This window comes from Frieseomelitta varia, unplaced genomic scaffold, assembly GCF_011392965.1.
Source record: "Frieseomelitta varia isolate USP_RPSP 00005682 unplaced genomic scaffold, Fvar_1.2 scaffold_488, whole genome shotgun sequence".
NCBI classification, from domain to species: Eukaryota; Metazoa; Arthropoda; class Insecta; order Hymenoptera; family Apidae; genus Frieseomelitta; species Frieseomelitta varia.
The window spans coordinates 117,115-131,793 of record NW_025110243.1 but is presented as its reverse complement, the minus strand read 5'-3'; the positions used below and the strand labels follow the sequence as shown (position 1 = coordinate 131,793).

The window sequence follows — 14,679 nt, the reverse complement described above, 5'->3', positions numbered from 1 at the left end:
CTCCGCTTCTCCCATCTTTTTCGAACTTTTTTACTCGTAATCGTTCGTAGTTCGACGCTCTTTAATTTTTTTGCCATAAATTTCCAAAATTCCCTGCTACGCGCGGTGAATCGCGGAAAAATGGAGGGTACGGGAAAGCACCGGTACGGGCGATCGGTATAATTAAACGCGATAGCGCGATAAAACGGTAGCGCGTACGCAAACGGGATTTACCTTTACGAATTTACGATATCCGCTTACGGATAGGGACATCGAATACTGATAAAAGTAGGGGGTACGCGAATTATCGTTGTCGAATTTATCGGGCGTCCAGGTTATCGCGATCGACGTATCGACAACGCGTATATCACCATCTCCCTCGACGCGAATCGCCGTTCCCTACCTACGAAATCACTTCTTATGGGCCAATTCGTTTCGATTTCCCTTCTACCTTCCGTTATTCTTTTCAATCTTCCTCTAATGAATTCCCCCCTGCTCTGGCTACCGCCAACTTTCCATTGTTCGCCAGCACGAAGTTTTTCTCCTAGAACGTAAACTTGGTTACTTGTTGATAGTTGGCGGAGTTGTGTGTATGAATTACAGGGAGGAACTTTTAAGGGAATAACTTCTGTGGAATAAAAAATTTCGTTGCTACTACGAAAAGGGATGTACAGGTGATTCGACGTAACGATTTCAAATATTGAGAAAAGGCGAAAAGAATTAGAATTTTCCTTAAGTTTCCCAAAGTTTTATCGTTATACTTCAGAGGAGAGAAAGTTAATCTCCGTTTTAGCAAAGCCAAGATGAAACAAGAGCGTTGTTCGATAGTTGCGAAACAGATTTTGAATTCTTTCGTTGATGTTATAAGACTGTATAATCGCCAAGAGCTAAATTTACGAGCTGGACGATAAATCTACGAATCTGACGGAATTACGCAGCCGTAAATTAACGACAGCTGACATTTGGCCAGCAATGAGAAAAGAAAACGGGGCAAATATTTATTATTTCGCGCATGGACAAACAAATGAGAACGCGAGAGACTGGACTGCAGTAAAAATGCCGCCTGTGCAATCACATCAACTGAAATAACAAGAACTAAATCCATGTTCATATTCGTCTTTCTTTGGAAAGCAGAAGAACACTCTGACATCTCTAAATTTTATTCAATACTTTTTAATTTCTTTTAAACAAAATTTTTATCTTTCTATGAGTGCATCTCACAAAAGTTTTTAGAGAGTAATTAAAATTTTCCCCAATTTTGACATATTTAATTCTACTCATTAATCATTCTGATATAATCTAATTATCGAGTTGAAATTTCTGGTGTTGTTCTTACGATTCCGTAAATGATCTTCCGTTATGGTTGTCCAAATACTGACTTCTACTACTTAAATCGGCCTTCGTCAGTAGAGCAAGTAGAACGCGGCAATATACGGTCAGACAAAACGGATAAACGACTATTTAACACGACTAACTTGCATAGCATGGCTGTGTATTTCAAAACAGATGCTTTCAACTGTATCTACATTTAATTTTCATTTCAATTTTGAACGTAGTTTATAAAAAATGAAATATTATTTAAAAAGTATCTAAGTTCGTTGAAAAGAATTTGTTTTATCTTCATTATATTTACATTTTGTAAAACTACTATATTATTTATTTTTTATTAGTCTAATGGATGTACATACATCTACACAAACAATATTTAATCAAGATCGCAGCCAATCAGCTCGTATTACTTGCTATATAATTAATAATTGTATCAGTTGTAATTAATTATCTAGCTAGTAATGCAATTAGTAATTATATATCAAATAACACCGATTGCCCAGGTCTCACCACGTGGAGGTGCTGCGAGTGGAGACCCACCCTATCCGCGGCCCATCCACCCTCCTTTCGCGAACAAAAATTTACTAATTTAAAACATGAATTTACAAATCTATAATTCTTCTATTGTACGTTTGCAAAACGACCAATCCCTTGATCGTCGTGCAAACCGAACAACAAAAGAAGCTGCAAGGAAACGAACACGGGAAACTAAGTTTCAGTGAAAATAGTACATTAAAGCTTAAACTATATAATTCTACATAACATCGACTATATAACAATAGTTAAAAAGCTTAAACACATATGTGTCTCACGTAGAATTTTATTTATCCCACTTAAATTAATATTAACTATCCTTAACCATACATGCATTTAGAAAATAACACATTTTACACACATCCAACTAACAATTTAAAATTACCATGCTTAAGCTTGAATCTAATAACCAATTTAAAACTATCACTATACAACAACAGCACAATGCCTAGCTTAAAACTACTTGTAGCTTAATTAAGATTAACCTAACTAACACCTTTACAAAATGATTTTTATTCACTTTATTTATATAAATACATAAATATAATTAAAAAGGAATGAAGTGCATATTATAGAAATCTTCTTATAATTTCTCAAGCTGTTGTACTGTAGGAAATCTTCTTCTATTGAGTCTATAATCTGTACCTGAAACAAACCTAAGAAACTGAAAGAAATTAATAAAATCTGTAAAATATAACTATTATTTACAATTGGATGAAACATAATTTTGTTTTCCCTCCTATCATCAATCACTTTCTTTAATTCACAATCTTTGTAAACCTTCAGTGTACATATATATTTTCTATATATTTTCTGTAACTAATATTCTCTGCAAATTAATACGTCTGAAACAAACTTATGTATTGAATTAATATTGTAATTTAAATAAAATGATCTGCAATGAAGACATATTACACAAAAAAAAAGCAAATTACTGTCAAGATATAAAACACAACTCCAATAACGAACAATCAATATTATTGACTCCAATAACTATGGATACTAATTCATATTCCAAAATAAACTGAAACTCTACAAAATACTTATATCGATTTAATTATTTTGCAAAAAGAGTTTCAAATTTTCATTGTAATATTTAAATATTTTGTTGCACACTTTGTTTTATATGTACGTGACACATGAAGTCACTTACACATTCATTAGTCAAAAATTAATAAAAAAGTATATATTTTTTTAGCAGTATTTTCAATAACAAACGCAGTAGTAAGGGGTGCTGAAAAAGAAAACCTAATACAGTAACCAGAAGGATTACTGACAAAGAAACAAACAAAAATAAAAACCAAAAGGGCCACTGAGAAAGCAAATCACGATACAGTAGCCAGAAGGACTAGTAAAAAAAAAAACATTTTCTACTCAAAACAATAACCAGAAGGGCTATTGTACAATTATTTACATTCGACATAAACCCGAGCAACAAACCGTAATCTTGTTTCACAACGCTAATTCACTAGTACTAATTATCAAATAGAAAATTTTTAAAATCAAACGCGAAGAGTGCTTCATCACATTTAAAACTCCCAAAACGCAACGCTATTAATCTATGCACTCATCTTTAAAAATACGCAACACTAATTGCATCGCGTCCAGTGCAACCATGCTTATGGTTGCTGATGAATGACCACTTCTGTACAGCTCTTGTAGCTGCATTAGGTGATCCAAGAACAGGAACAGCCTTACACGAATCCAGAACTTAGGCATTTTGTAAACGCAACACTACTTCAAGAAATGCCATTACTCATTATCGCAACACTAAGAGGAAAAGCAATTGGAAATCGCGATGGAACAATATCGCAACGCTAATTGTAAGAGTAAAAGTAATTCGAAATCGCGGTGAAATATTGTCGCAACACTAACTCTAAAACCAAATTCAATTAGAATTATTATCAAGAATGTAAAAGCTACTACATGAACAAAAAACTAGTTGAAATATTCTGAAATTAATTGAAAGCAATGACTCTATAATCTAATTTAAAACAACAGAAAGCAAGACAAATTTAACTATGTAAAATTCTAGAACAACTTCAAAAATTCACAATCAGAATTGCAAAAGACAATCGCGGTATCATAATTCGCAACTCTAAAGCAAACACGATTATCATACCTTCGCAACTCTAATTTAAACCGTAATCAATTTCTCGCAACACTAATAAACAGGCGCGAAACTATCTCGCAACTCTAATTCAATCCGTAATCGATCTCTCGCAACACTACCAAGAGAAACCACGATTTACCCAAAACGACGACGAACTATGATGGAGGAGAAAAAAATAAAATACAACTACAAGTACTAAAAGAGCATAGTGACAAAGTAGTAACGAGAATGATTTCCCATGCTCTGGAATCATTTAAATGATCCAGAGGATGAGAAGCCATTTGTTGTGACCCTCTTCGTGGCAGTTTGCCGGGCCTCTTCTTTTCTTCGAGCGCAATGCCCGCTGAAACTTACATTTAACTCGAGTCTTTCTAATCGCAAACTAAAAAATAACTTATAAAGGTGAAATAAAAAGATAAACCGCGAAAGCTGACTCCAATACACGTGGACGACTAACGATCATAGCAATCGTTATCCGTTCGCACGTGCGTGCTCGAGTAATACCTACACAAACGTTCGTTTCGGGACCTACTCGCGACCTATCCGCGACCACGACCGCGATACTAAATTCGAAAAATTGAAGAGTAAAACCAGAAACAAGTGGCATGCTCCATTTGTACCGATTTCACTGTCGATTTTTCAAATTAGATTTCCTGAAACAGGTTGGACACGCGAAGGGGGGGACACGCGACCAGAGACTGTGCCAACCTGCCCGGCCCTACCTACTTATAATTAAACACAGGCATACCAGAAAGTAAGTTACCTATCCTAACCGATCGCCCTATATTTAAAAAATGGCAAAACAGGCACACCAACACACTCACTCCACGGTTCTCATACATACTGCTCGGGCGCAGAGAGGACCTAAACTAGAGAGGACGTCCCGGGACGCCTCCGACACCCGAGCTTAACACACAACTTTCACACTCTAATTTACGTACCATTTTCCTGAAATCGACTGACAATGGCTAGCGATCATTGCGTAAAACGTGATTAAAACATGTTTATATTTACAGTTAATATTAATAACTGAGAAATAATACATATAATTTCTATAGAAATTGCATGTGCAAGTTGACTCGATATCATTATTATAATTGATAGTATAATTGCAATAATAATAATTTAATTATAGTAGATTTATTAGATATTATGATAATAAATTCATAAGTCTTTAAATTATTTTAAATATTTTAACTTATAGTGAATGGGACAATAAAAACGACGCAATTCCACATCCTAACCACACACACACATGCGGAAAATACGTCGTGCACGATACGCTAACACACTGTCAGTCNAAATTACAAACTATGGTCATCGTGCCCAATGTCTTTCACCCACCCAAGTAGCACCTGGGCACGTGAGTGAGATCCTGACAATGAACACGGAAGGGGTTAAACCTGAAAATCCTGAATTAAAAAAATGATTAGTTTATATAATTTGCATCTAACGGACTATTGCATTATTTTATTTTAAACTGTAATGACTCTACTTTTACAGAAATTATTGAAATTGCAAGAGAATAAAGACAAAGAATTGAATTTATTAAAAAAAGATATGAAATCTAACATTTGAAATCTGACAATTGACTAAAACAATCAAAATCAAACAAATGACTTTAAATTGAATATTAATAGAAACAATCTCAGGCGACTTCTTCATCAAAGAACATTTTTCGAAAATGCGAAAAGCAAACTTGTTGCCTTGATTCAAAAATCTGCCTGTCGCGAGGTATCTTCTTGCACATAAAATTTTATATATTTTTCTACGGAAAAAATTCTGATCTATTATATTTGAAATCTACTGAAGTTCATAATTATAAAACTTAATCAATTCAATCAAACAATACTATTGCAAAAGAGAAGATGAGATTGAAAATTAATATATTAAAAGTAATATACTTTGTTATATTAATTAATAATTGCTAGTTGTTATAATAATTGATATTACTAACTGCATCTTTCATAACAATGAAGTCGGAGGATATCCGTCTTCTCTATTATGAAATGTCCAAACGAAATCGTTTTAATAATGATCATTCATAAATATTTATAATTCATCTATTCCATAGATATTTATATGAACTTTTTTACTTTTGCAAACATTTATACTGAAGATATTTTGATTTTACAAGCAATTATTATAACTGTATATATTCAAACTAATTGATAAAATCGCGATGTGCAAGAAGCCCTATCCTAATCTAATACATAAAATTGAATAAATGTTACTACTCACGGATATAAAAAATATCCGAGGTCACTATGCTCATCAAAAATTCTACGTATACAATCAGTCACCCGTGCCGATTTGGACCTTTCGTCCTACGACATGATTGAGTGACCGAAGGAACATAAATGCATGCGACTCACCCAACAGATGTGAAGAACGTTATCATCGATGCTGCACTGTACAAGAAAAGTTATCGTGAAGACCTTCATCAAGTGAAGATATCACTGAGAATCCCATGGTAGAAGTGAACGCCGTGAAAAATTTCCTGAGAAACATAAAACATTTTGTTTCTAAAGACACAGTGTTATTTGTGAAAATTTAAATTTTAATAATGATAAAAATTAGGACTAATGATTTGAAATGTTTTTATTTTATAATTATAATTTCACATTCGACTTCAATAAAAACTATATAAAATAGAATTCAAGTACAACAAGCTAAAGCACTTACATTTTTAGCTTTTGAAACATCATAAGATCCTTAAAAAATTGGGGAAAGTGGAGAATGTAGAAGATCTGTAACAAACATTAAACATTAGAATTTGTATTTAAAAGTAAAGCAGAATTTTAAGTTCGAGATAATGAAAGATTCTTACATTTTTGGCTTTAGAACCACCGTTTGATTTTCCCCAAAAAATACATTAATGCTAACGTGAACTGTCTGTAACAAAACGTCAAATATTATACGAATTTGTTGTTAAATTTGAAAAATTGAATAAATTAAAGTACAATATGTAAAATTACTTACGATCTTGATCTCTTGGAGAGGCCTTATCCTCTTGAGCACTGACTCTAATATCGAAAACGAATATTGAAGAAGAAAAATGTAAAAAAAGAAAAATAAAGGACTATGAACGCGCGTGTTTAAGTAACAATCAGCAAACTCACTGACTCTAACTTCGCGAATTAAATTTAAATGAATTGATAATTTAATTTAATAAGAGCCATTTCGCTCTGACAAATATTAAAATATTACGCAACAAACACTGACTCTACCTACCGCATTGCGCGCGGTCACAAAAATTTTCTGAAAATAAAGCTGATTAGTAGTTGGGAAGGGGAGGAGTACGTTTATTTAGAAAATACTGTACTTATTTTTCTAGAAAATGATTATAAAGTAACTTGAATATGTATTAAAGATGTTAGTTAGAAATTGTAAAGTATTTGCAGAAATATTTGTAGAAATTATGTTCTGAATGTTCGTTATTAAAGTATGAAGTATGCATATTAATAATACATCATGTTACGTGTTATAAATATTCGAAAATGTTTGCACAATTCAAAATTTCAGAGCTAAATATATTTAGAAAATCATACACGTGTGAAATCTTGCTTTGAATCGTTTAATTGTGCGTCAACATTCGAAAAAGTAAGTATATTGTAGCAAAGTATAATGCATATATATATATATATATATATATATATATATATATATATTTACATCCAGATACATATATCCATATATAGATATACATATCCATTTAAAAGTATATACCATTAAGCTACTACGATCTGTATATTCAAAATAAAACATTAATTGATTTAATTTTTTCCATTTTCATCCCAGTATCCCAAATAATTACGAAATTACATATTGTGAATTGTACATCGATATATATGTATATGTATAAAGTGTAAATGTTACCCAAAATGAGTAAAATGTTATCAATTTTCCGTGGAAGTTCATCAAATTGTCCATTAATAATCGTGGCGTCTATGCATTCTATGTTCTCTTTGCAATCAAGGAATAACCTGCACAGAAAGAAACCAAAAGTCAGAACAAATGCATCAAATAAATGCAAATGTGTAAAAATGGAACGATAATTCTACTGGAAAGGCGTATGAGACAAACTACCGGTAACCGTATGAGTAAAATCGACAATTGAAGAAAGATTGTCGCGAAAAGTTTTAAAGCAGTACATGATTTCGTTGTCTTAATGTTCAATTAATCGTTAAACACACACGTATTAATCAAATAATACTACTAATGAGGTATAATTGAATAAAAGAATGTCCAAAAAGCGACGCCACCGAAGAGACGCTATCGATAGGTTAGAAAAATTTACCTACGCAGTACGTACTGTTGTCACGACATTCAACAGCCGAATGACTTTCCGCGACACGTCTCGTCCAGCAATTGAGAAAGTAGTAGGGGATAGGTGATCTTACACAAGACGAACAGATAAACAATGTGTCTGTGTTGTTGTTTTGAACTTCGAATTTCGAGCTCCAAGGCCTTCTATGCCTTACCTTATTTGGAAAGTGGAAAATTTATTAGTGGAATATTATATTAAGTCGTAAAATTATTTTAACTATTAAATACGTACATTTTTAATAAATTATTGTTGAATTTAGCATTGGAATTGTTAAGAATTACGTAATATATAAAGTTGAAGAATCAACAAATGAGTAGAAAATGTTACAATAGAAGCAAAAGCATATTATATGTATGTATATATATATATATATATATATATATATATATATATATATGTGTGTGTGTGTGTGTATGTATATATGTATATATATATTTGTACTGATTAGAATTGAATTTTGGTATAAAATCATAAATAACTTTTAGCATAGTATATTCTGTTTAAACGTTTATATGTTATTATTTCCTTAATTGTTAAAAATTACATGTAACAATTGTTTGGTTAAATCTTACCTTGGAGCCAAAAATGCACGTTTTATCTTAAAAATTCAAAGCACAAACACAAACATAACAACTATTAATTTATATTTTTACCTAAGAACTTTTGAGTAACTTCTTTCTGGATGATCTTTCTAGATGACATTTCCCTTTTTACAAATGACGTGTGCGTCCCTCCGCCATTAGAGGTCTGTTCTCCCGCGTAAAATTCGATTGTGAGAAATATCGATTATTTCGAGAATCGTAGGAAGTATATTGCGTGTTTCTCCGTTGGGGCGCTGTAATCGCTCGTTTTACACGAAATAATAAATTGTTAAATAAAATAAAAAATTCTGATCTGAATCAAATATACAAAATTCATGAAAAATTCTTTTTAAAAAACGAAAACATTCATATACTAGATGAAAAATTGTTAATACTTTAAACTATTATAATTTCATTAAAAAGAAATTGTACAACAATTAACTTGATGTTATTTTAAACGGTGAAGTCTTTACTTTAATAAACTTGAATTTTTTCGTTCAAAAATATTTATTTATACATCATGCAGCAAGTGTAAAAGTAAGAATACTTTCCTTCTCAGAAATTATAAAAATTCAAACTTCTCTAAAATTTTTTCATAGTTTCCCATCCATTGCATAATGTAATATCATCTTTGAAAAAAACGAACTTAGGATTGTTAAAGTGAATGCTTTATGCTTTAAAATGAGACCCAATGAATATTTTCTTATACCTTCTTTCATAAAGTTATGACAATTTAAAAATCAACAATTTTGTTGTCCTTATCGCATATGTTACTATCTTTGTCTAACACAAATAGTGCCATCTATCGGATTTTTCGGGTTCTTCTAATGTTAGTTGAAACTGATAATGATGTAGATGGTAGCACCAGCTCTCACAATCTTTGTCCTTGTCTTAATTTCGACTGAAGCTAAAAGAATAAATTGCAAAAAATTCGATGAATGCTAGAATTTGCGCTTATTCGTATGGAGATATAACTAATTAATAATTAATAATACTGCGCTTATTAACGTAACCACTCCTTTTAATTAATAATGCTACGCTGGTTGGTGATTGACGCCGGTGATTAACGTAACCACAATAGAATATAATTTTTGTTTAAATCTTACGTATAATGAACAGTCTTGTCAAACGCGTACTTTTCTAATGAATTTGTTTTATTTTCTGTTCTCTATTTCCTTTCTTTTTGCCGCCGTTTCTTTTCTTTCTTCTTTTCTTTTCGCCCGCGTCGTCGCTGGTCCACCCGGTAAGAAGAAACTGCAGCGCCTCCACTACAGATGAAGTATATACCTTTGTATATATTCGGAATTGATAGTATATTTTAGTTACAGTTATTTTCGATAGATGGCAGTACTATCACTGTCAGTGAGGAAAGAGAACAGTGTTCGGTAAGGATGTTCTTGATCCAGCGAGTTTATAAAATACGTTAATTTTCCAACATTTTCCTTTCGGTTGTGTCCACACCATTGTCAACTATGTTCAATTAACGTAAGGTTTCACTTTTATTTTAATGATATATGAAATACTGTTACTATTTATTACCAAATAATCTTTCTTTCTCCGATCGTTCGTAAAATTCAAAATAGTAAAAATTCAAAATAGTAAATTCGATATCGTGAAGAATATATTTGCATTTCATTTATTTCCATGAAGGCAAACGTATTTATATATTTGTTTTTTCTTTCTATTCGAAAATAAATAACTTTATTCAATAATCTATGGTATTTTGGAAAAGAAAAATTTTCGTGGTTAGGTTTGAATATATTCTGCGCATCGCGTGCTGCGCAGCAGAAAAGCGCGCCATATTTTGATAATACGCAATATATTCGAAACACTAGAAATAAACTTTTAGAGTATAATTTTATTAAAATCAGTTACATTAAAAAGTATTTATAGATATTTGACAGTATTAAGAAATATTTTAGGCTACATAATGCAACTTTAACTATATTAATTAAATAATTAGTAATAAGTATTACGTTATTAATATTTCAACAGAGATTTGTTTTTCATTATCGTAAACTTTTTAAAGAATCAATTATGTTTTTAAGAATAAATTATAGATAATATTCTATTTGTTGCAGATCTTTTCCAACTTTCTCTTTTAACGCAAGTTTCGACAATTCCTATTTAATAATGGGCTTCATAATGATATTTTCTGGACCACAATCACTTCGATGATAATGTTCTTCGCATCTAATGGTGAGTCGTATTCATACGAGTAGTAAAGTTTACTTGCCTGTGTGTTATTTATTAGTCAAATATAATATAGCACGATGGAATGTTAATAACATACGACAATAATCAATACGAATATAAAATTGACATAACATAATGTGAAGAACTTCAATTTTATCTTTCTTAAAGCTCCTTTCGCCTTATAAATCATTATAACTTTCTATTCCTTACGATAAACTACCTTAGCAACATTCGATCAACAGCTATCTATTTTATCTTTCCATTTCGCGCAATTTGTCATTTTTTAGTTGTTGGTAAATAATCTTTATTACCTACACTTATTGTCCTCCATCAGATGGTAGCACATATCATCCCGGAATGACGTTATTGTTCATAAAAATTATTCACAAAATAATAATTATTCACAAGAGTACATCGTAGAAAGTGCATTCTCGCATAAAAACAACTCTCCTTCATTCACGATTATTTTCAAAGAAAAGATCGCTTTAATCATTCCTAAGATACCAATCTCTCTTTCAAACATGCAATTATATCGCTTCACTTAACAGAAAGACTCTTCTTAACAATTAAAATGAATCAGAAATCAGAATGTAACAAGTAAAACGATCGACGATGTTCGCCTAGTATAGTGAAACGCAATTTCCATAATGTGTGGAACACGAAACCAACTACAAACGTGTTTTAACGTATCTATTTGATATTTATGTTAATGGACATCGGTCGAAGAACCAGTTAATGATAAGAGATAGTGAGTTATCTTGATGAGTCGTGTCCGAACACAAATTTCTTTATACACAATGGGCTCGGCTCTTGCTTCTTATTATAAAAAAAAAAAAAAAAGGAAAAACGTTTTAGCGTAGAACGATTCGAAGATTATATACAGAAATGATGGATCATCTGTGGAATTAACTGGCACAGAGCAGGTTTCTTCGGAAATTCTTCTTCCTTTCTTTCTCAAATCCGCTTTTATTGGAATTTTGTTGTTAATAAATGTTATTGATATTATTTTCAAAGTTAGTGTTGATCAAGTTTCTCACAATTAAGACACATTTGCATACTAAATTGAAGAGCATTTTTAATTTTTACGTGGGAGAGCGACTTAGAGGCTATTTGGCTATTAGAAAAGCTGCCGACCTGAAAAATGGTTGGGAAACACTGTTCTATAGGTTGTTCGACGCGATAGCTGGCAAGTCCTGTGGCAAAGAGGAAAGTCTGGCTAACGAGGGAGCCAAGAACAGCTTACTTGGCGGAGGCAGACCATTTTCGAAAGTTCGCCGAGTTGTGTAACAAACTTTACTCAGGATTGGTTGCCCGAAGGGACGGGTGGGGCTGGCAAAACGCGACAGACAGAGAAAGACCCAAAACGAGCTATATAGACACGTCGTTATGTACGGAGTGTTCCGTACAACTTGACCAACAATGATTTAACTAAAATCAGGCTTTTCGCTATCTGTAACATCTTTTGTCTCTTCGGCGGAAAATTATCCGTCGTTTACCATTTTACAATTGTTCTATGTACCGTCAAAAACTGTCATTGCAATTAATATATCTCGGATATTAAAAGAATTAACAAATTTCTTCAGCAACTCTCACAGGCCTCTGTGTAACTTTCGAATAACGAGCTGAAGATTTCAGCTATGATTCTTAGGACGATTTCTAACTGAGCACGTTGTTAAATTCTATAAATGAGATTTTTATTTTATATTTTTCGTTTAACTCTTTCGATCAGCTCCATACAGTTCATACATGTTGTACTCGAACTGGAGCGAAACGTCGTATGAAAAAAAAAAAAATAGAAGATTATTCTACGTTTTCGACTCACTCTGTTTACCATGATTATTGAGACACTCCGTATAGTAACTCGTGGAAGAGAGAAAGACGAAGAAGGTTTCGAGGGAAGAGAAACAGACTGCGAGGCGGTAAGGATAAGGTGAAAGGAGTGAGAGGAGGGTATAAATGTGTGGTGTGTGATGTGTGGTGTGGAAAGCAATAGAGAAGGGAGCCAACGAGAAGAGATCTCCTCCGAGAGAAGAGATTCAGTTAGGATTCTATATAACCGATCCACCGTTAGACGTCCGACAAAATACGTGCAACTTCGTAATGATAAGCGATACCTCTAGGATACCTCTGGGAGATCAGCAAGCTAGTAGAGGAGAAAAGAATTCGTACGTCCTGTTTCACGATATTTATCTCGACACGGGTCGGCCAAAATTTGAAATTGGCGGTTTTGAAGTTTGAGTAGAAAAAATGATTGTTGCTCGCACGTTTTACGTGATATTCGAATGCAACGAGTGCTGTAGGACGTTGCCTCTGACTCAAGATGCAGAGATAAGGATCAGAGAAAAGGGAACGACAAACGTATTAACAGTGACTTGGATGCAAATATGTAGACGTATGATGGATCGATCGATTGAGAGCAATTGAAATACCGGCAATTTTGCAACTGATCGTTTCGTTTGCGTTACAGTTACTGAATTCAAATAATTAATATTCTTGATTCATGTATAGCCTTAGCAATACTACTGCTCTATAAATGTCATGCAAATCTCATTTATATAAGGGACTTATCTTTCCCCGTTTTTTTTACTCTCGCTGCGTGCACATCTACCTGAACGTTTAGTGTTCGCTTTCGGCTTGCCTCTCCATCAGAGCTAATCGCGGAGCTTCCCTCGAGATGCGTCCGATGAAGAAAAAAAGGATCGTCGGAAGGGCCGAAATATCGTTGGATCGCCGATCGATATTTTCGTGTATTTGTTCGCGGCGCTTTATCCACGTCGGCATCTCGCGTCCGGTTGATTTTCGGCTTGCCTGATCTGTCGGTGCGTGCGGTTTTAAAACGCGTCGGCTATCGACCAACGCGGCATAAAGAGGCACCCGGGAGAAAGAGATAGCAGGGGAGGGCCATGGTAAACGCGTACAAGCCAGGAATGGAAACAACATGGCCGCTGGTGGATCTCCATAACGAGCCTGGTGACTTGCACATTCGACCCAGAACGCATTAGCCGTATTTGCATTTAATTGCCGGTTGTTTGTTTGACGTCCGCGCGACCGACGGAATTAGGAGCAACATCGGCCAAGCAACTGCAGCTCGTATCCTGCACGCCCTGTGATCGAGAGCAACTCCACGTACCGGTCTCACGCTTGGATCGGCTCTCCTCTTCGCTTCCCTCGCGCTTGTTTAAACCTTAAATATTATTTAACGCGCATTGAAACTTGCGGTGCTGTGAAAAAGAACTTGGTGCTCAAAGAGATCGCTGATAGTTACCGATCCATGCGTAAAAAGCGAAAAATTCCAAGCAGTAATTGAACAGAAGTGGTAGAAAGGTACACTCTATTGGAATCGAGGGAGAGAATTGCAAGAAGAGATGCTGTGTGTAATTCCTTTTTTTTTTTCTCTTTTTCCCCTTTTGCGAACTTGTACGCAGACTTATTTAGAGGCGTGTTACGATACGGAATACGGAAAGGTAAAAAGGAAGACCCTGGACCGATCGATCCCACGTCTCCGGTTAGGTTTACCTTACCGATCGATGTGGATCGAATGGAAGACTGTGATTCGATGTCCTTCGTGAGCCTGCTCCTCCCCCCCCCCCCCGTCTTTATTCCCGTTGATCTTGTAA

At 33.8% G+C, this 14,679-nt stretch overlaps 1 protein-coding gene and 1 long non-coding RNA gene across 2 annotated transcripts in view; one reads left to right on the top strand and one right to left on the bottom strand.

Annotated features, from left to right (window-relative positions):
* Positions 1–6,543: 6,543 nt before the first annotated feature.
* LOC122532998 lies at positions 6,544–6,815 on the bottom strand. The gene is made up of 2 exons (XR_006307630.1): positions 6,786–6,815; positions 6,544–6,705 (listed from the first exon to the last, which is right to left on the bottom strand). It is a non-coding gene; the product is annotated as an uncharacterized LOC122532998 (long non-coding RNA).
* Positions 6,816–10,231: 3,416 nt separating this feature from the next.
* The window catches only part of LOC122533005 (mitochondrial import inner membrane translocase subunit Tim17-B-like), a 55,584-nt gene continuing 51,136 nt past the window's right edge, over positions 10,232–14,679 (top strand). Inside the window, exons 1-2 of the mRNA XM_043662286.1 lie at positions 10,232–10,351; positions 10,948–11,065. Coding sequence (XP_043518221.1) covers positions 11,063–11,065 — 3 coding nt within the window. The 5' untranslated portion in view covers positions 10,232–10,351; positions 10,948–11,062. The remainder of the gene's footprint in view (positions 10,352–10,947; positions 11,066–14,679) is intronic.